This window comes from Chlamydotis macqueenii, chromosome 4, assembly GCF_036417535.1.
Source record: "Chlamydotis macqueenii isolate bChlMac1 chromosome 4, bChlMac1.mat, whole genome shotgun sequence".
Lineage (NCBI taxonomy): Eukaryota > Metazoa > Chordata > Aves > Otidiformes > Otididae > Chlamydotis > Chlamydotis macqueenii.
The window spans coordinates 51833720-51856291 of NC_141559.1; the positions used below are offsets into that span (position 1 = coordinate 51833720).

The following is a 22572-nucleotide window of genomic DNA, read 5'->3' on the forward strand; positions in this document are numbered from 1 at the left end:
ACACAAAATACTAATGGTGTGCAAGCCACAAGCTGGTTATCTGAGAGTTATTAACATGTTATGGACTCACCTATTGTTGGGAGCATGGCGAAGTGAATGCCTCCATTTTGTGTGACTGAAGGCAGAAAATTCTGATGTGGCCACTGCTGTCAGCCCTAATAGGAGCGTGGGGACAAGCACTGAAACATTTTTTTGGACTATCAACAGAGACTTGCCTGGGACCCTGAGTGAGGCCCACTGAAGAAAGACACTCTACCACTATAATCTCTTGCTTATTATTATTTTTTTTAAATTTAGCTTCTTATGTATCACTGTTAATTCTGGAATAACTTGAATGGACAACATGGAGCTAGAGCTTAGGTGAAGGCCAGGCCCTGCTTTGCTGCCACAGGGTTTTGGTAAGGTGAGATAATAGGAAAGAGCTCAAGTGATAAATTGTCTTTGGAAGTCTTTGCTAACAGATTTTTGGATACTGAGATACCACAAGAGACGGGCAAAGTGAACATCAAGGTAAAACTGGAAACAGATCACATAATGTAATAATATTTTCTCATATAGTTATACTCTTCTGATAGTCATTTCATATGGTACTGAAAATAACTTACTTTGGAACAGACAAAATCTGGATGTTGAGATCTCACTATGGCAGACTATGTCATAGCCTAATCTGTTCTTTTTTTTTTTTTCCTTTAATTTCTTTGTATAGGTGGAAAATGTTCGGTTACTTGATCGTTTGTCTTCAAGAAAAGCTGCACTGGGAACCTTGTATTTAACAGCTACTCATGTTATATTTGTTGAGAATGGTTCTGAAACTCGTAAAGAAACCTGGGTATGAATTTTTGTTTTTTTTTCTGTTAGTTGTAAGTGTGTGGCACTTTATTGACGATAATTTCAAAATAATTTACAAAACAGTTTAAATATAGTGAATTAGTTCATATGGATGCTTTTATAACTTGAGAGCATGTGAAATTCCAGTCTGGTAATTTTTGAAAATTTTCAATGGATTCTGGATATTGCAACACAGTAAGAGGAGTAGAAGGACCTTCACTGTATGAATACCAGATGTGATTGTCTGAGGAACAGCTCCTGTAAACTACAGTGTTGCTCCTGTCATCTAGGAAGAACTGAGGAGAAGTGCTTTAAGTGTGAATTACTACCTTGGCTTAGTCAGCTCTTGCCTCTTTCCCTAATTGCTTGTGTTGGATCAGTGATTTTGTTGTTTGTTTTTTTTTTTTTTTTTTAATAATGTAGTATTTTGAGTTATCTGTTTTGATGGACCAATAACATATGTTGCATGTATGTATATAGGTACAGATATAGCTCTGGTGTCACACCATCTGAGAGTCTTCTATGTAGCTTAATTATGAATAATTTTTCCAGTTTTGTACTAATTATTAACTCTGTCCTCTTTTGGTCCCACTGTTCCCCTCCTGATTCTTATCATAACATTTCAGCTCATCTGGTGCAGTGTTTAAAATTATATCAGGACTACCATTTTGCCAATGAGGAGGCCTGACATTTTAGCCTTATCTAACTGATGCTGGTTCATCTTTTCACTGTACAGATAGATTAAAAGAGCTCACTTTCTGACAACTGTTAGCTTACACTAAAGCAAACAAAGAAAATGCTTTGGATAGCATGACCAGGCTAATGTTTGAGCAGCTGAAACCCTCCAGGAGCACTTCTTTTTCTGTAGGTAATGTGTCAGGCACTGCTTGAGCCTGAAGCTGGAGACAGGAACAAAACTACAAGAGAAAGGATGTCGGGGTTTTCTGAAATGGTAGCAGAAGCTACTGTGCCTGCCCTGGCAGATCATTATAAATAATTCTTTTTCCTCCTAAAGATTTGGATCACTTGACATAACTGTTTTAAATTCCCTTGAAGGTTCTTCACAGCCAAATTTCCTCTATTGAGAAACAGGCCACCACTGCCACTGGTTGCCCGTTGCTGATCCGCTGCAAGAACTTTCAGGTCATCCAGCTGGTCATCCCTCAGGAACGAGACTGCCACGATGTTTACATATCTCTGATACGTCTGGCACGACCAGGTATGGGAAAGAAACTGGCACAAAAGTCAATCCTCATCCTGAAGAGGGAGAATATAATGGAAGAAATGTAGCTGTGCTTCTTTGTCCTTTGCAGGTTGAGAAAAAGACATCATTAGAGATGTGTTCTGAGAGAAAAAGTTTCTGAGCAGACAAGCATGTTAAAATAATCACTTATGGACAATGAAGAAGGCACTTTATAAGAAGTAGTTCGTTCCATAAAGTGTGACACGAACTTTTGTTTAAAATAATACTCTAGGGTATCATGGGCCATAAAATATATTATAATGCTATTTATTGTGCAGCTGTTGTTTGCTGGATGCCTTGTGTAAGTGTGACTTTAGGAAAACACAGACAAGTCTCTAAAATGAGGGAACTTTCACATTCCTGCTGTGACAAAAAAAAACTTATGATATATTTAGTGGTCATGTAAGATTTGAATTTTCCTTTTCTGTGCTGTGCATAAGTTTCTTAAAATCATTGTGTTGTAGTTCAGCCCTGATCGGGACCAGACTACGCAGTCTCTCTCTCTCGCTCCTCCCACCCTCCGAGAGAATAGGGAGAGATGATATAAGGAAAACGGCTCGAGGTTTGAGATAAGTGCAGGGAGAAATCCTTAAAGTTACCATCACGGGCAAAACAGACTCGACTTGGGGAAAACTATTCATTTATTACTAAAAACAGCAGGATAATGAGACCGGGAACAAGATAACCTCCCCCAACCCCTCCCTCTTCCCAAGCTTAACATTATCTCTACTACCTTCCCCCACTGAGCTGCGCAGCGGGGAAGAGGGAATGGGGGTCGCGGTCAGTTCATCACGTGATGTTTTACGCTGCTGCATCATCATCGGGGGAAGAACTCCTCGCATTCCTCTCCTGCTCCTTCATGGGGTCCCTCCCACGGGCCACAGTCCTTTGTGAAACTGCTCTGGTGTGGGTCATCTCTTTCACGGGGTGCAGTCCCTCCAGAACAGCTGCCCCAGCGGGCCCTCCACGGGCCACAGCCTCCTTCAGGCCTCCACCTGCCCCAGCGTGGGGTCCTCCACGGGCTCCAAGTGGATCTCTGCTCCTCCATGGGCCTCCATGGGCTGCAGGGGGACAACCTGCTCCACCATGGTCGTCACCACAGGCTGCAGGGGAATCTTGGCCAGGAGCCACTTTACTCCTCCCCCTCCTTCTTCACTGACCTTGGCATCTGCAGCCGTTCCTCACAACAGGCTGGCAGACGCCTCTCAGGATCCTTTTTACATCTTATTCACTTCTCATCTCCTCTCCACTTCTTCCAGCCAGGCCAGGTTGAGTCGGGCCCAGTCGGCTGCCCGGCGGGAGGCCAGAGGGTGAGGCCTGCAAGGCCCACAAGGCTCGTGCCTCCCCCTCTCTGCCCCAACATCTTCTCTCCTTCTTTTTTTCCTGTTTTCCCCTTCCCAAGAAAAGGTTTTGCAGCAAGTGGTTCATTTATTCCACGGGACTGCCAGTGTTTTGGCCTATTATTGAATGTGTTTGGCCTATTATTGGCCTATGTTTTGAATGTGCCCTTTTTGAATTTCTGAATTCAGATCAAGACCCCTTTGAAACCTTTCATCTTTTCAATGAAAATCCAAATGTTGCACCAAAGTCCAGCATCTAATCCTGTGCATTATAGCTGCTCTCCAAAGAACCAGCTGACAAGGCTTCTGTATTGTTTATTTTAAATGATAACTGTAGAAATACAGCACCAACCTCTGTCCTTTACTATTATTTTAATAGTATACAAAGAAAATGTTTACCACAGTCTGTACAAAACTGACAACATTGGCTAAAGCATTTAGCATAGTCATCCAGCACAGCTACTGAACTTTATAAAGTACCTTCTATAATTGGAGTAGTAGTAGTAATATACAACTGCAGCAGATATAACTTGATATGCTAGGTAATGCAAGATGAAAGTAATCAGAGAAGTTTTAAAAACTATGAGAAAAATTTAGTCAGTGCTTCTGCCAATGTAAATCTGGGCTAATTCCATGGATCTCAGCTGTAAGTATGAGTTCATGGGTGCTGGAAGGAATGTGGTTCTGTAATGCTCTTTCCCTGGAGCCCAGAGGAGGTGTGCGTATTGCTGTGCACCAGAACAGGACACTTTGATATGGGCATACCAAATGACAAGGGGAAGAAGAGCTGTGGACCCTGAATACAAATTCAGTGGCAGACTGCATTAGAATTAGCTGTCTGCATAGTTCAGCTGCACAGTAGTTTTCCTTCTCCAGCAAACTATCCCATCCTCATGTGAGAAAGGATAAAATCTTGCTTACTTAAAATCAGAAGGCTCCGATTGCGAGTTGAGCCAAATGTACCCTGACAGTACTCTGCCGTGTCGTTTTGTCTGGGCACAAAACTGTACTTTCTTTAGGTAACACAGTTACTCAGCGTTAGGAGGTACACTTTACTCCATGAGGAGAAAATTTGACTCATTCAGGCTCCATTTTCCATTATCTGTCTGTTCTTTCCATTCATTCCACCATAAGGGAGCCTGAGTGAAGCCCTCTATGAAATCAGAGAGGATTCAGCTGATGATTTACCTTACTTCAATTCTAAAGCTAAAAAACTATTGATCAGAAAGTTTTAAGGAACTCGGAGCAACAGGATGAAACATACCCTTGTGACATAACGATATCTTAAGTATCAATGAGAACGTTAATTTCAGGCAATATGCTGAACAGTTATTCGTATCAGTGACAGTCGGCATTTAATGGCACTGGTGTCTGGCTGCCGTTGGTCACTAGGATTAAGACAGTCATTAGCATAAATACAGATATATTCCTAAAAAAAGTTAAAAACTCCAGCACCAGCAAAGTTTCTTATACGCTCCTTGACTGACGGTGACAGGTGGCATAGCTACTGAAGTGATTTCATGGTCACGATAAAATGATTGATGTAACATATGCTATTTTTATGCTATTACAACATCTGTATAATGAATGCCTTTGCTGATAATTCGAGGACAGAATTTTGCAGTCCACAAAATGAAGATTTCATTGAATCTGTTGGAAACTTCCCTATTTAGGGACAAAGACTTCTGAATTAGTTCATTTTTGGAAGATTGTGCTGTGTATCCCATTGTTCAGATCTTTTGTCTTTTCCACAGGACAGATGTTACGTTGGTAAAGGGACCCCTAAGCTAACTCTGGCCAGCAAATTCCTTTGCAGAACAAGTGCTTATTCTGGCACTGACTTCAGTTTTTCTTTGGATGAAAGCATATTATCACTGACATTTTGTCTTTGTGCTGAGGGAGGCTTTTACAGTTCAGTAGAGAAGAGGTCTAGCAGAACCCATACAGTAAATATACTAAAATGTAGTATATTTTAAGTAGCAGTACTAATAAGGCACATATATTGCAACATGTACGCATAGCAAAAGAGCACAATACTTTCAAAGTGTACTTGATAATTGTTATAAACCAGGATATGTGCTTTTGTATAGCAAAGCTTACTATTTTAAAAGAAACTACATAAAAGACAATACCAAGTTCTGTTTTGGAAGTGTGAGTTCAGGATGAGAAATCTGGTTTACTGTTTCCATTTGTTTGCTTATTTTTCTTTCAGTGAAATATGAAGAGCTGTATTGTTTCTCATTCAATCCAAAATTAGATAAAGAAGAACGAGAACAAGGTTGGAAGCTTGTGGACCTCAATGAAGAATATAATCGGATGGGTGTTCCAAACAACTATTGGCAGATTAGTGATGTAAACAGAGGCTACGGAGTGAGTTGTCGTGGGTTTTTTTGTTACAGAGACTGTCTGTAAAGTAAATCAGCAGTCTCACTGTGAACTACTGTAGTGCTTAGATGTGGGATTGTTGTACTCAGTGCTGTACACACATGTAGTAAGGTGCAGTTCTTCCACTATTTCTCATTAAAAAAAGAACATAGGAAGTGGCAGAAAGGTTGTGTCTTCATTTAACATATGTAGAAGTGAAGCACAGAAAACGTGTCCACAGCGTAAAGCGTACCTAATGTTATGTGTCTGAATGAGCATTTTACTGACACGTAGGGTTATATAAAATTACTACACAGTCATGTTAAGAAAAAATTACTTGAAATAGTGAATTTAGCAATATTTTTTCCACACTGGCTATCCTCACAGTCCTTTTGAAGCCTCTGTGATTGACTGTTAGTGTTTTTCACAGTCATCTGACAGGCCATATCTCTTCCTAGCTGTCTGCTGTCCTGCCTAGTTCAGTCTTGTACGATTGAAGTCCCTAGAATGTTAATTAATTGTGAGTAATAATAACCAAAGTATTTTTGAAGGAAGTTTGTCCATGCACTCCATTCGCTCTTTTGCTGGAGCATATCCATGTTAGGGAAGGCCTGTGAAATTCTCAGAGAAGCCTGAATGTGCTGTCAGAGTTTGTTTTCTTTTTGTTAAAACAAGCGGAAAAAAATGTTTGACCTCTTTTAAGATAAAGTGTAGGAAAAATGGCATCATGAACAAACCCAGTTCACTGCAGCAGCATCTGTAACCACAAGCCCTTCCTTTTCTTTCTCCATTACATATCTCTGACTCTCTCAGAACCTAATTTCATCCTGGACATCCTAATTCCTTTCATCATCTTAGAAAGTCCCAGGGAGGTACTGGGTATCCTTTTGACCCCAGACAGAATGCTCTAGGCAGTATCAGGAAAAGGAAGTTAGACCAGGACCCCATTTATGGTCCCACTTATCTCCAGAGGAACTTCTAGGCTTTTTTTTGCAGGCTCACTGAGTTCCTTTCAGAAGTGGTAGGCATTGTCAGGGCTCCTTGCTTCTTGATACCCTTTTTTCATATGGATTAATTTCTTTTCTCCGAGTCCCTATTTTTGTCATTTTATTTTATTATCAGATTTGCTGAAAAATTTAGGTCTATAGTCCCATCCCATTATAACAGAGGGGTATTTGAGACCTTCACTTACTCCCATCCTTACTTCTGTATTCTGCTACAGAGGAAACTGCAGTTCTAAATACAACCTTCCTGTACATAATGATGAATATTTTCTTGTGTAAGTATACGTTATACCTGTCTGTTCTCAACGAGGCATGAGTTAACATTTGGAAATGCAGCCCCTCAACCCTTCTGCTTCAGTTTTGGTATCTATAAGTTAGAATTAATACTTTCCAGCTTCAAAAGACTGCTTTGAGAAATGTTGGATGTGTATACAATAATGATGGAATATTCCCTGAGATAGAGTTCCTTGGTATTTTGTTTTTGCTGTGGAGGTGGCTAATGTTACTTGTATTTTGTAGACCAAATAAGCAGGGTTTCCTTTCACAGGTCTGTGACTCGTATCCTACGGAAGTGTATGTACCAAAGTCTGCGACTGCACACATCATAGTAGGGAGCTCCAAATTTCGAAGCCGAAGGCGTTTCCCAGCTCTTTCCTACTACTGCAAGGATAACAATGTAAGTGTGAATTTATAGCTTTGAAGTGTTTGCATATTTTGGCTTTGCTTTCATAGTTCTTCCAGTAAGCTTCGTAAGAAGAAATCAGTGATTATTTTATATTAAAAAAAAAGATGGTTAGCGTAGTCTAGTTAGCGTGGTTTGTGCATACGGGCACACACTGGAATTATGGTTAGATCATTAATAGGCATTTAATGCAGCCATTTAAACCCAGCTTCATCATTCAGCCAACACAAAAAAAATGCGATCCCTGTAGCACAAGCAAGTGGAGTAGTATAAGATGTCTGAAACATGGGTGGCAGAAGAGTGAAGGCTGGTAGCAGGCAGCTTAGCAGGTGATTGGGAGGAGAACAGAGCAGTTTAGGATCTGGTAGTCACAGCCTGAGAGCAAGTCAAGGAGAAGGAAAAACTATACTTGCAACAGTTACAGAATCAGGAGTAGCCTCTGAAGAAAAAAATTGTGAATAGACCCAAAAGGAATGGATGAAAGAGTTACCAAATTTTGGCTGAGCAATGTATCGTAGCTTGGTTGAAGAGATTCTCCTTGTCTGTAAAAGCTGGGAGTGTCTGGCTTCTCCTCTCTGTGACAGATATTATCAGAGCTGAGTGAGGAATTGCCTCACTTGTCTGTAACTATTTAGAAAAGAAACTCTGTACCTAGAGTATTTGCATTTATGTTTCTGGCAGCTAAGATAAAGAAGACTCTGGGACTGAAGGATCCCGTGGACTGGGTGTTTTTTACATTTGTGTCCCAGCCCCCTAGGGATTGGCTTAGCTCAGCTGTCATTACCAATTAGGAGGATGGCATCCCCTCTGTACTGACAAAGGATCTATGTGTCTAATACCTCCTCCTGTTTCAGTGCCAGATGACAACTGCATGGAGAGGTCTTCCCTGCTGGGGAGCTGGGCAGGACTTCCTGAGAGACAGAGCTAATGTGGGATTACAGGGCATCTGTAGAGTTTGCAGTGCAGGATGGGAGATATTTCCATAGGATGTCACAAGCAGGAATCATAAGCTACAGTCTCCATGGAAATCTTATCTTTACAGTGGCCCCTATCATAAGTTTAGAGCTTCAGAAGGAAGGAATGAGACATTATTTTGACTCCTTCTTTACCCCTTATTTCATCAGTATTCTGCTTCCATAAAGATCTATGAATTTGACAACAAAACAGGAGGATAGAAAGATTTAAACAGTAAATACAGTCTGCATAAATTGCATATTATCTTTCACATTTCATTAGGGACAAAATTTTCAAAGTTAATCACTTTGCATAATCAACTAAGTCCAAATATAGATATCTAGGATTCAAAACACTTGCACATTTCCAAATCTCAGTGAAAAAAAAAAAATGTCCGGGGTCAGCTAGGTTTCAATATATGGTGATCCGATTTGGGTGAGTTTTGTGGTTTCAGCCTGAATATTTTCCTTGTTGTGGCTGGAGTTCAGGTTAAGGTTCAGACCACTGGGATCTGAGCCAAAAACAAACACAAACCATTGCTTTTACTCCTGGGTCCTTCACAGTTCAGAGGGCTAGGAAGAGGGTTGGGAATGTTGGAGGAAATACCTTCTTGTGAGTTTGGAGGCTGGCATGAGTTGCCAGCTAATAGAGTAATGGGCAGGAATGGAGTAAGATTTGTGATGGTAGACGTTGAACAGCTATGGTAACAGCAGATTGGGAAGAGGTCTGCTGCATGCAGAGGAGATGGGTGCCACTCATTCAGTCTTTCATACCCAGAACTTTCTCATGGCTCTTTGGTGCTGACAAATTCAATGATGATGTGACACCTTACTCTGCGTATTGCATGATCTCTGTGAATATGAGAAGATCAAACTCTGGAACTATCTGCTGAGCCTGTGCAATAGCAAAACATGACCTCATCTCTTGCTCTGCTCTTAAACATAGCCCAAGAAATATTAGAGACCTAAGTGCTCATCTGAAGCAATTGGCCTCAGCAGGAGGTGATCTCTTCACGGATGCCACGGGTAATGATTCCCACTTATGATACATAACGGTTGCTAGGTCAGCTTATCTTCCTAGTTTTGCAGTAGTGGCAGTGCAGCTGTTTCTTAAGCTGGGGCTAAACATGATCTTAACCCCAAGCCTAACTTGACAGACAAGCCATCCTCTCATATTGGTGCCAGCGGATACCTTAGCCTTTTGGGCCCTCAGGATCTTATAATGAAATGGGCTCCAGCCTATACTTCCCTGAATCCTAGCCTTCATCCACAATCCTAATTCTAACCTTAATCTTGAGGGCAATATCTGCCTTGTGTGTGGTACACTATGGATGAGAGAGAAATGTCTTCCTTCTATTAACATGACAGGTTGTGGACATGTATGTATGTATGTGGACATGTATATGTGAGTACCTTTTGCTTCATGCAAAGGAGGTATAAGCATATATTAAATCACTGGAAGGTGTGCCAATCAGCAGGTGAGACTCTAGATAACTAATAATCTATTTGAAAAACTGTTAATAAAGTATGAACAGGCTCTCACACAGTTCAGGGTTTCTGTATTAAAGGTCCACATTTTACTGACTAACTACTGATGGTTCAAAGACTTGGCTGAAAATTAGCATGTCCCTTCTCACAGGAATAAGTAATTTGCAGCACGGTCTGCATGGGTCATGACCTTCAGCAGGCAGATTCTCTTCACGCTTACGTTCAGTGCTTAGGAAATGCATCTGTTAGCCCCTTGCTCTCTACAGATCTAGCTGCCCTCTGCCTAGTGGAAGTAAAAACCTCCCTGCTTACCCATTTCACATTCTGTTCCTTCTTTCCCAGTTTCATCTGGGGGTCTAATCCTGATGGATCTGGGGAGAAACTCTCTTGCCTTCTCCAGCAGCACCAATTAATAACTGTACTCCAAGAATCAGGCTGCCCGACCCAGTTCCCGTGCAGTAAGTTCTTTCTCCAGAGGCAGCTAAAAATACACCACCATCAGTGGTCTAGCTGCATGTTACACATTTTCGTTTCCTGAATTTATGGTGTCTCAGGCTGTTTAGTAAAGCGTGCATTGATGTAAGCAGTGTCCTAACTGGTAAGTGTGAGTGACAGTGCAAAAGGACCCGTTCTTCTTGCGATATCAGTGTTCTTGTGATTGCAATGTTGTACTCGTCAATCCTCTAGAGACCACCTTTCAGGAGTTAGAATCACAGAATCATAGAATAGTTAGGGTTGGAAGGGACCTTTAAAGGTCATCTAGTGCAACCCCCTGCAAGGAGCAGGGACACAGTTATTCCACATTTGGGAAGTACTATATTTAAAATAGCTCTAAAACTTGGATTCAAGACTAGACTTGGGCCAATGAGGTTGTATGTTTTTAATGTTTCCTAGCCTTTTCAAAATGAATTTTTTTATTAACATGTGATTCATTTACCATTCTGCCCTTCCCACGTAACTGTACACCTATGAAAACATCTAATGAGCTGGTTTTGTATGTGGTTTTGTATGCTAAATAATTTCTGTTTAATAACTGTGTTGATTTTTTTGTTTGTTTTTCTGCAGGCGTCCATATGTAGAAGCAGCCAGCCTTTATCTGGCTTTAGTGCTCGATGCCTTGAGGATGAACAGATGCTCCAGGCCATTAGAAAAGCAAATCCAGGAAGTGATTTCCTATACGTTGTTGACACACGGCCCAAAGTAAGTAGATGAAATTTCTTGCACATAGCAAGACTCAACCTGGGCTAGATATGTTATGGAAGGTGCACAGCCCAAATGACCAACCCCCAGAAAGATGGGGACAAACTTTTTAGTAGGGCTGTAGCGATAGGAAAAGGGGTAATGGTTTTAAACTAAAGGAGAGTAGATTTAGACTAGACAGAAGGAAAAAATGTTTTATAATGAGGGTAGTGAAGCACTAGAACAGGCTGCCCACGGAGATGGTAGATGCCTCATCCTTGGAAACGTTCAAGGCCAGGCTGGATGAGGCTCTGAGCAACCTGATCTAGTTGGGGATGTCCCTGCTTCTTGCAGGGGGGTTGGACTAGATGACCTATGAAGGTCCCTTCCAACCCTAACCATTCTATGATTCTATGATTCTTTGAATATCTCCAGCACTTTTGTGTTTTTGAGAGAGAATCTGAAATATGGTAAATAGTGATGTCAGATGCCATATCTCTATAATTGACTAAAATCTTTGGCTAAAAGAAAAGCTTTAGAAAAAATTATGCTGTGCAGAAAGACAGAAACTCAGTAATGATCTAAAAGAGGCTGTAAGCTAAAAAAAAAAACTTGCATCCAAATTTGGCAAACAGCTCAAGTTGATGAGGACTAGATAGCCTTCAGTGTCTGGAGGTTAGAGCAGGGATATATTTTTTTCTTACAGTATCAGTAGCTTCCTTATTGAAATTACCAAAGCATCTGAAGAAAACAAACTAAAGGGGCAAATCTCTGCTAAATCCCTAGTAGATGCAGGATCAGCTATAGCGGAGGAGAAAGGAAAAATAAGAGCAAAGGCTTGAGGAAAAAGGAACAAGGAAGCTGTTACAGCATCCTGAGATCAGGAGACAGAGCCTGAAAGGGCAAGGTGGCTAAAGCTGAGAAACATGATGAATGGAGTGAGGAAGGGCAAAGCTGGCAGCACTGGAGCAGACATGGGGAACCTCTCTGGCTGGCCGTTGACTGAAGACCAGAGTGGTGGTGGGAAAGTGCTGAGCGCTCACAGCTGTAGTGGGAGGCAGTAGGCAGAAAATCAGGGCCTTGGGATGTCTCATTGGACTTTGTAATTTGGTGACTACTTTGACTTGCAGTTTCCTCTTTTTTATTGGTAAGATGAGAATGATACCACCTTACGTATGGTCCTGAAGAAAATGAATCATGATGAGCGCTAGGAAAGGATTGGTATGACTGTGTTCTGAGCAGGCTTTGGATAGGAAGTACAGACCTGGCTGCCTAAATAATGCTTGCTTGACAGTTTTCTGTATGTGATAATATTTACAGCTTAGCATTTCCTGGCTGATGGTATTGGTACTCTTCCCTTATTAAGGATGTCGCTCATTGATGGGATTTATTACTAAATGCTTCCTCACTTGGCGATTAATGATATTTTGCAAGGCAATAACAGGAGGATCTCATCCTGTAAATTTTTCTGGTAAATGACTTTGGTGAGACACCTCCTGTTTGTAGTGAAAAAAGCCTGTACTTTAAGTGGAGAGAAAACGGCTCACTCAGTCATGAGTGACAGCGTATTTCCAGCAACACTGGCTTCTTCAGAACCCCCTCAGAAAATGAAAACTGTTTATTTTCATTTAATTTATTTGTGAAAAAAAGAAGTTTTCATGTAAAGAAATTTGTATGCACAGATTTCTACTTTTTTCTCTCTGCTGCAAAGACTGATTTTCTAAAACTCCTGTGACCCCAGGTGCTAAATACAGCCTTGTTACAGCTGTTACAGTTAATTTTGCAGCTCCTAATACATGCATAAACCTAGAGCATGTAGGAAGTGACAGATACCAGTGAAAGCTGTTCCTGGCATTCCTCAGGGCACCTTTAACAAATGTAAAGGTAAGTTATCAAATCTGGTGCAAAGTTTCCCATTACTGTAGGAAGCTAAAAAACTACCTGCCTTTTCTCTCATGGGACCTGGTTCCTTGCAGAGATGGTGGGTGTTGATGGGCCCTTCAATTCAGCATTCCCAAGTGCTCTTCATGTGCTGTCCTTCATTGTACTCGATAATCTTCAAAACAAAAGCTTTGGCTGTGGAAGAAGGCTTTGTTTCTGCTTCATTTAAGTATACCAAGATGACCACATGCAGAGCTTTACTTGGGCTACTGTCTTTCTTAATTTTCTCCTTCCTCTATGTGTTTACAGAAGAAGCTAATATAAACTTACTGCTTATGAGTAAGACAAATTAGTTCTATAACTCTTTATAACAAGACAGGACTTGGTTATCCTTCACATTGAAGAAGACGCCAGGAAATCTGGCAAGTGAGATCTCTTCCCTTTAGAGATTGTCTCCTCATATTTGCTGAGATTAAGTGAGGACAGGCACAATTTGGACAACTTTACAACAACTGCTTTAAGAGCAACAGATGGAATTTGGTAGGTGATGTGGAAAACTTGTTAGTAAATATTGTGGCAGCTGCGAAGTTTGGCAACTGACAATATTTAAAATAAATGAGTGTCAGAAAGCCTTGCAAGTTTAACCTTACATTTATTTACTTTTAAAGAGGGCTATTCCAGGCTGTCTTAATAAAGGATTTCTGTGATAAAATTTCTCTGTGGCGGAGACAGTTAATAGCATTTATTGTACTGAAGATTAGGTCATTTAGGGGCTAGACGTTTTTCATTTAGGGTTTCAGGGGTTCGTGGTGGCTTAGACTCAGGCGTACAGATCTTTTTCCTGAAGCTATATGCTATTGCAGAGAGAGACTGCTTCATTTTGTTTACATTAGAACACTGGTGACTACTTCAAAAGAGAAAGATTAGGATTCAGCAGATAATTTATATCTTTCTAGCAAGTCACACTGAGGACTCTGTCCTTAAATGACATGCTGTTCACAGGCTATATTTTTTTTTATTGTTCATTGATAGTCAAAACATCAGCAGACTGCTGGTTGATAGACAATTTTTTTTTGCCTGCACTTTTTTTCTGAATTGCATACTACAAGTTAAAAGAAGTTTTACACAGGACTTGAGTACATGAAAAATGCTGGCTTTTTTTTTTTGCCTAGGTTTCTGTCTTAGATTATAGTTTCTTCTGGTGTATCGTGAAAATCATGCAACGTTTCAATTCCTAATGGTGGTCCACAAACATAACTATGTATTCCTGTTTCCAAGTTCTGCTCATGGGAATGAGCAGATGAACCAGAAAGTGTGAAGATGGGAAAAAATCCCCTGTCTTCACGTCTTAAATTGTACAGAATAAAATAAATGAAAAGCAGTCTTGCCTATCTATTTGCTTATGTATCTATAAGGAAATTATAGTGGCATAAAAAGCTTTTAGTCTGTTTCCTTTGAAATTTAAGAGGTCAAATGTGGTCCACAGAAACCTGTTTTGACATATGACGTAAAGAAACTAGACTTGTTCATTTTAGTTGGAGATAAGTTGGCAGCTGACAATCAATCCTACTCAATTGCATGCCTTCAGCTGCAAATGAGTATTGAATCTTGGGAGTTTGTGTGTTTGGGGTGGAAGAGAGCAGGATGAGACACATTCTTGTCTATCCCATAATACCATTAGCTGAGTACTGAAGTATGTTATTGTGAGTTTCAGAAGTGACACAGAAGCAGTGAATCAATAATACTGTCTGTAATATTGGGAAATAAACTGGAACCAGAGTTATCTGCGTAGCCTCTTATCCCCTAGGCAATGCCTAAGAGATACTTTGCTTTGATATTTCATGAGCATTGGCTCTCGCTGCAGTGAAGATGAGTCACTTTTTGTCCAACTGATACCTCATAAGGTCTCTCCAAAAGCTTTGTTAGGGCTCTCCAGTCTGGATGTGCAATGTTCATAATTATTTAATTCTTAAATCTTTCCTGAGCAGAAGCTGTTAGTTGTGCTTGGAGGTGTGGAGGTTCTGCCACGTGGGCTGCTTTGTTACTCCTGGAGCCTTCATATTTCTTGGGAAGTTCAAAGACTCCCCAGCCTTACAGAGTGCATTTCATAGAAGAGCGGGGACTTCATGCAAAAAGACAATTTCTTTCTACTGGACAGTGAGATTTTGCTATAGGAAATAATTAAAAAAAAATAGAGTAATAGAATAAAAGTACTTAATTCATTTCTATCAATTGTAGCTTTCAGCCCAGAGATCAAAATTTGGCATAAGGGGCTTGGCAGATAGTTTTGCTTTTTCCCCAAGAATTTCAAAAGGAGGGAAAATAAGCGTTAAAAAAAACCCCTTAATTTTACGCTTGGGAAAACTGAACTAAAGAAGCATTTAGTGACTTTCCCATGCTGGGAAGCAAGTAACAGATTCAATTTCAAAACTCCAACTTCCAGTTGAATGTGTTTTCTGCTGAAGCACAGCAAAATATTTGATAGCACTGCATTGCAGATGAGAATATTTGTGGTAGTTTTGTCAATTCAAATATTTTGTGGTCTTACACAACTAGAGCCAGGATACTATAAACTTAGAAAAAAACTACTCAAACTCTCTTGTCATTATTTCAGGCTTCAAGGAAGTAAGCTGTATCAACTTTTGGATGCTTTGAGCAGTAAACCACAGTAATTTGGCCAACCTTACAGTGTACATATGCTATGAAACAGTGGCATGGCAGATAAGACACTGCCACCTCCTGGGTATGTTTTGCTAGTAAACATAATGCTTATAACAAGTAAAATCAGAATAGCCTCTTAAAAACAAATGAAAACCTTTATGTTCTTGCAGAGGTACCCTACGTAAGCTGTGGGTTTTTTTGTGACTAACCACACTAGTGAAGTTTCACTCAAAGCGTGTAAAATAGAGGTCAGAGCCTCAGCAGCTCAGCACCCTGCAACAGGCTGTAAACAGACCCTCAATTCCTAACCCGTTGTGTTGACACTGTGATAAATGCTACCAATTTGTGCTTGGCTTAAATCACTCTGATTTATTGCAGTAGACCATGAGTTTTGTTTTGAAAGGAATCTGTCTGCTACTGGTTTTCATCCAATTTTGCCTAATTTTTTTCAGCTCAACGCAATGGCAAACAGAGCAGCAGGGAAGGGATATGAAAATGAAGACAACTACTCCAACATCAAGTTTCAATTCATAGGCATTGAGAACATCCATGTCATGAGAAATAGTCTGCAGAAAATGCTTGAAGGTAATAATCTTCTTTATTGAAAACCAGTGGAAAGATTTGATCCTTCTGTCACACAAATCAGGATAAGTGCTCTGAAATCAGCAGCAGTGAAAATGGGTACGAAAAAAGAGCTTTACCTGTAGCAGCTGCATGCAGCTGCCTGCTGGCTAATGGGATTTGTGCACTGGAGCATCATTGCAACTAGTGGTGATTTCCTAATTGTGCAAACACCTTGTTTCGTGGGTGAATCCAGATATCATTTACTTTAATGACAAAATTAATTTAACGTCAATACACTTTACTTCTACTACATCGTCTTTTGCGGTTTACAGTTTGATGATGTAATGAAAAAAATCACAGCTGACTTTGATGCTACTGGAAAGTATAGGAAATTTTTTTTAAGCTCAGAAAATCTATCAGATTTTTGTAGGTGGTCGATAAGGTAGTCATGCATTTTAGACTGTGAATTTTAATAGAAATTCACTCATACCCTGTATAGAGCCTGTCACATCAGGTTTATTTGTGAAACTCATAGTCAATGGATGTAACCATTCAGCACCTTCATAATCCTATGGAAATTAATAGTAATTGCTTTATAAATACTTCTCAGTATATAAACAAGCACATCTTTACTGCCATTTCATATTTGGATTACATTACTGTTTAGAGGCCTTCTGGGAAAAGGGTAAGAATAAATAAGCCATCCTTGACCCTCAACGGCTTGTTGATTTTTACCAAGCAAATAGTAAACAGTGCTCACTCCCACTCCACAGAGTCTCAGTATTTACCTCGTGTATATTCTCAACACCTTCTGCCAGCTCCTGGATCAGCTTCATCTAGCTATTCTCGATGGTCTGCCCATGCTGTTCTGTTCTTCATCTGTCTCCCCTTGTCTGTATGCAAATGTGAATTTTAGATGTAGGTAGGGCTTACATTTTCCATGACAGGAGAGCTGTGCTCTGTTTTTAAATAAAAGCAGTTTATGAAAACTAGCAGTAAAACGTGATGCAGGTAAAACAGTCACTCTCTTCATGACATATTTTTACTTAATTCCTTGGTCTTAGGAAGGAAAATAGAAGGATTTTTAGTTCTCTACAAGGTCTTGTTTGGCTAGGAGAGAGGCTGGGTGAATAAACCTGTCCCTTTATTTGTTCAGCTTAACACTATCAAAGTTAAAACAGTAAACAAGCAGCCTGGCTGCGTGGGACAGTGCTGTGTATTGTTTTTGAGCCAAAGGCTTGTGAGACAGGCCCGTGGCCCAAACTCACGTGCAACAAGGTAATTTCTAATGCATTTAACACTTCAGGCTGCTTAGGGGGACATAACTTCTTAGCGTCTATTTTAAAACGAGCCGTATGCTCAAAACATCTGCTGGTTTCATAGGTTTTAATTTGTTGTGTTGAAATCTCATATATGGTAGATAAGATCAGAAATTAGAGAAGTGAAAGTCTGTGATTTCAACTAGGTGAATCTCTAAGGGAAAACATCACATTACACTGCAAGTGTTATGAAATATGTCTGCTCATGATCTGTTGTGAGATACTATGGGGTACATAAAAACCTTTGAAGTGATAGATGAGGCTAATGAAAACTGATTTTAGTTTAATGTGTGCTGTACTGGAAGTGTACAGCATGAAAAGAGGACATCAAGACATAATAAGTCTGATGTGTTGCAGGAGTGCAACGAGGGTAATTTCATTCAACTTACTGGAATTAAGTAGAAGTGAAAGTTGGAAGATTTTTTTCACATGAGAGACTGCAGATTATTTTAAATATGCAATTTTAAATAACTTTCCATACTGAGGAAATTTGAAGAAAAATTGATTATTCAGTTTTCCTTTGGAAAATGCACTTATATTAGGAATGTCTTCATTTCGATGACACTTCTTTAGGAAAAAGCTGAAGAAATTAATTTATACTTATAATAATGTCAATAATTTATTTAAGGAGGTAAAAAAAATTGGTTTCAGCTTTGTGATTTTTACTGACTTTAATTCTAGCAATTTTATTTCTCTTAAATTTAGTATGTATGCACTCTTTTATAATGTTAATTTTTGGCAAAATAGATCAGCATTATAGAATTATTAAATTGGTAGAATAATGAGCTTTTTTTCAGAATATGCAAAAAATGTTGAGATTTGACTGTACTCTGTAAGTGCATGCATTTCAACATTCTGGAATTTGTCTTCCAGAAAAAAAAAAAAATTGTTTTACTTTTGTCTCTGCTGCCTCATATTGCTTCAGCATAGTACTGATTTTTTTTTTTTTCCATTTAAAGAGAGGTGTATGTGAAGATCCTTATGATAATTTTGATAGTGCAAACAAGCTCTTTGAAATAATATTTTAGTATTGGAAGGAAATGTTGCACAAGGACTTGTCTCAGTAAAGATTCCAGGGCTGACTGAGGCTGCTGTTTGGTACTTGTGATGGGGTGAGCTTTGCTGTACATCCAGGGCCAACCAAGACTTGACCCCCGTTTGCTGTACGTTGAGGTGATGATTCCGCATGCTCCCTGTCTGTGTTTAAACAGCAAATATGAGCTTCTCCTCTCGTGCCAGCAGCACTAGTTGCTGATGTAACAGCAGCCCTCTGATCCTTGGACTTCAGATCAGCCAGAAAGAGGGCCTGGGGGTTTGGCCCACAGCATTTCCTTTCTCTCACTGTGCCACCAGAAATGGGGGAGCTGGTCCAGCATCCTCCTCTGGTGCTTTTTCTGTTTGAAGAGGCAATCTCCACTGTGTGCCCTGTTTCTTCCTCCCCTCCTGAGGAAGGGAGCACTGCTGGGTTGCTATGAGCTCTGCCCAGGGGCTCTTGATTTCCCTGTGCCCAGCGGACAGGTGGAGCAGGTCTTAGTTCTCCAAGATTTTGGTACCTTTTCTGCTGAGATGGAAACACCTTTTCCCCTTAGGATAAGCCTCATAATTCAACTCAGTATTAAGGTCCAGATCAGTAGCCAAAATCATGTGAAATATACAGTGTATGCCTTTAGGACAGTCTGAACTTTGCTCAGTGAAGTGGTCGGTAAATATTGACTCTAATTTGGTAGTGGGAATGAGCAAAGCACTATTTCAGCCTTACCTTGGGCTTCTGTAAACAGAGACAGCAGCTTCAGCCAGAATTCAGCTACTAATTGGTCATGCTTCCATCTGCCCAGGACCATTAATCATGTGAAAAGCTGTTTGCTTTCAGTGCTGCTATCTATGCATTTTTATAAATAACCTTTAAAATAACCAACTGAAAGAGGCCCTACATAGAAAGATTGCAAGCCTTTGTATGGACACATTAGGCTATTTTGCTTCTGAATTAAATGGAGTTAAGATAGTCGAATACGTTCAGATGTGGTATAAACTTTGACTTTGGCTTGTAAAATTAAATTCCAATTATATTGAAGGCAACTGAAGTTTTGCCACTGGTCATAATGGCCACAATACACTGAGCCTTTTAGATTTCCGGAGAAGAAGAGACCTACTGAGACATTATTAATTCACAAGTCATACATTAACTCAATAAAAACCATGACATTTTTCACGGTATTCCTTAAGTGAATTTCACTGGTTAATATCTTTTTCCTTAGACAGTATAATTATACATGGATCAAAAGAAATGTATAGGCTGTTTATGGGGTGAATTTAGTATCTCACTGTTGAAAATAGATTGCACCAAATATTGTTGAATATTTGTTTGCTGCTGGATTAAAGTATCTGGATTAGATTCTAATTGCCCTTTTTTTTTTTTCTTCTGTTGTCACAAACAGAATATTAAATATTAATAATAATATTAAAAAGTAAACACTTGGATACAGCAGGATAGAAACTTAAAGTTGTAAAAACTGAGATTTTTTTTTTTTTCTTTAAACATTGCATGGAGCTTGGAAAGTTTTCAGGAAGATATTTTCCTTGATGAACTATGGCTTTTCCTCACCATCAGAATACTTTCTGGCTACAAGTGAAGTTTTAATAAGGTTTTATTCAGGGATGGTGAGCTCTTGAGTGAATCAAACACCATCGTCTGTGGTGATTATGAAGGCTGGGTTTGGTAAGCCTGCCCTTACAGAGCCTCATCACCAAATGTGGCTACGAATAGGAGGCTGTGGCAGAATTTGGGTGGCTGGCTGCCTGTCTGACAGCAGAAATCATATGCTCTCTGTTTCCAAGCCCTCATTATTAAGAAGATTCCCTCTCAGGGGTTTGAAAACTTCACTGTCAACACAATTTTGGAGAATCTGTGCTGCACAGAAGGATATATATGGTGAACTGTTTGCAACAGGCTTTGTAACAGCTTCTCTTTTTAACTGAAATGAACATCGTGGGTTGTATGAAATTTGACCCAGCCCTGATTCTTAAATATATGCTTTTTTAAAATGGTTAAATTTGACTGTGAAGAAGCCATTCTTTTCCAAAGATGGGTATTTTACACAGGGGATATCTGAAGTGATAACTCTTAGGTTGAACAGTCAGTGAAAGCTTAAGGGACTATAATTACTCTGCATTTAAGACGTAGCTTATTTTGCAGTTTGTGAGCTGAAATCGCCTTCAATGAGTGACTTTCTGTGGGGCCTAGAAAATTCTGGCTGGCTGAAGCATATCAAAGCTATTATGGATGCTGGCATTTTTATTGCAAAGGTAAAGTGTGTAAAATGAGAACAAAACTTGGACTAACCAGATACAGAAAGTGAGGACCAAATTCTCTGCGTGTGGGTAACTTCTGTTATCTTCAGTGATGTTTTATCTGAAAAAAAAACCATCTTGCGATGCGTCATATATGAGGAGGGATGATTCTTAGGTGCTGTCGTGTGGATATTGTGCTAATATGGCTTTAAAAAAATGCCATCTTTTGCACTGAAGACTTCACGTTTACTAAAGCCTCTACAATCCTGTATCTTGTTATGCCAGGTATTTGAATGTCCTTACTTTACTCCCCAGCAGTGACTGTCACTGTTTCTTTCCCTGTTTCCCCTGCCTCCTCCACTGGTTTCTGGACTTCTTCTTTGTTGAAGATTTCTGTTCGAGGGCTACTTCTTTGCATGGTAGCTGTAATATAGGAATATTAGCTACTGCATTACCCTGCCAGAGTTATTTAGTGACCAACTAAGTTCACCTCCTAAACCAACTCCTGTGTATTACCATGGCCAAATTCTCTAGCAGCTTCTACTCTTTAGAAACTTGAGAACTGTTTCAGAAAACAATTGTTGACTTTGATAAGAAATTTTTTCTCCTAAACAGTAATGCAGATATTTGTCATCTACCAACAGTAGTTTTAATTCTCTCACCCCCTTCCTTGTGCTCTGCCTTTTACTGTTTCAGTTCTTATTTTTAAGATTACTATGACAATTTCTTTTATGCCTTTTTATTCACATGACCTGCCACGTATGACTATATGGATAAAACTTCATGGGTTTCCCTCTTCAGTAACTGCCTGTTTCTCTAGCTTTGCTTCCTCCTGCTCAGCAGGCAACTGTAGTTTCTTACCTCAGCAGCAGCTGTGGGATAAATGCACATGTTGTTATTTCTCCCAGCCCTACCAGCTTTCATTAGCTTATAGAAATCAGGTCATTTACATTCGCTTTTGCCAACTTTTCCCCAGTGGGTAGTCTTAAAATACTGTCCAGAAAAATTTATCTTTTGTCCGTATGCTTGCTAGCCTTGTGCCTCCTCAGATATCCATTTTGACCCGTTCTAATTTGTACAGTTCCCAGTTCTCAGTTACTGGTCTCCTGCCCATAGGGGTTCTATTTTGGTACAATTTACTTGTCTCTTGAGATAAACATAGATAATTTATTATTATTCCTCGTTCCCTATTAAGCCCAAACTTAACATAAATGTTTATTTTTCTAAGCAGTGTCTTTCCTAACCTATTTTATTTCTCTACTTTCTAAATTTAGTTCTCTTTAGAAATGACAAAGGCCAAAACCCTCAGAATTTAATAAAACCTCTCAAGTTCCAAAAATAATGCAACACCAGACTTCGGAAAACCTAGCATGATCTCTTCTTTGTGTGTTTGTGTATAAAATGGGAACCTTTCTCCCCAGTTATTTACATTAAACATACTAATATAATCTTGCTTATTAGATATGGAAGTTTACCACTACTACAGGCTTCCCCACAAACCTTCCAGGAGTATGTTGTCGGCATGCGATGCAGTATGCTGTAATAATATCCACTCCAGCGCTGGCATCGGAAACAGACATTGCCATTATTGGCACTACCGTCAACAAGGGAAATTAAGAGCCATATTGCAAATACGGCTGCTCTGTTGCTGGTGTGTGAGTTAGAGCATTAGCAGCATCTGAAACTGCTCTAGGTAGTTGTCTGCTCTGGCAGACTGGTCTATTTTAATTGAAACAGATCCCACATCCTCCTGTAGTGGAGCATAAACAGGTGATGCT

At 39.8% G+C, this 22572-nt stretch overlaps 1 protein-coding gene across 3 annotated transcripts in view; it reads left to right on the forward strand.

The window, feature by feature from the left end:
• MTMR7 (myotubularin related protein 7) overlaps nt 1-22572 on the forward strand; it is a 48127-nt gene that overhangs the window by 18397 nt on the left and 7158 nt on the right. Inside the window, exons 2-7 of one of the 3 annotated variants that reach the window (XM_086746086.1) lie at nt 707-829; nt 1885-2047; nt 5624-5781; nt 7327-7455; nt 16076-16208; nt 20700-20809. In XM_086746086.1, the coding sequence (XP_086602212.1) occupies nt 707-829; nt 1885-2047; nt 5624-5781; nt 7327-7455; nt 16076-16208; nt 20700-20809 (816 nt within the window). Of the gene's footprint in view, nt 1-706; nt 830-1884; nt 2048-5623; nt 5782-7326; nt 7456-10967; nt 11103-16075; nt 16209-20699; nt 20810-22572 lie in introns of those variants that run through there. The other 2 variants (XM_086746087.1, XM_010118943.2) reach the window with 2 other exon arrangements.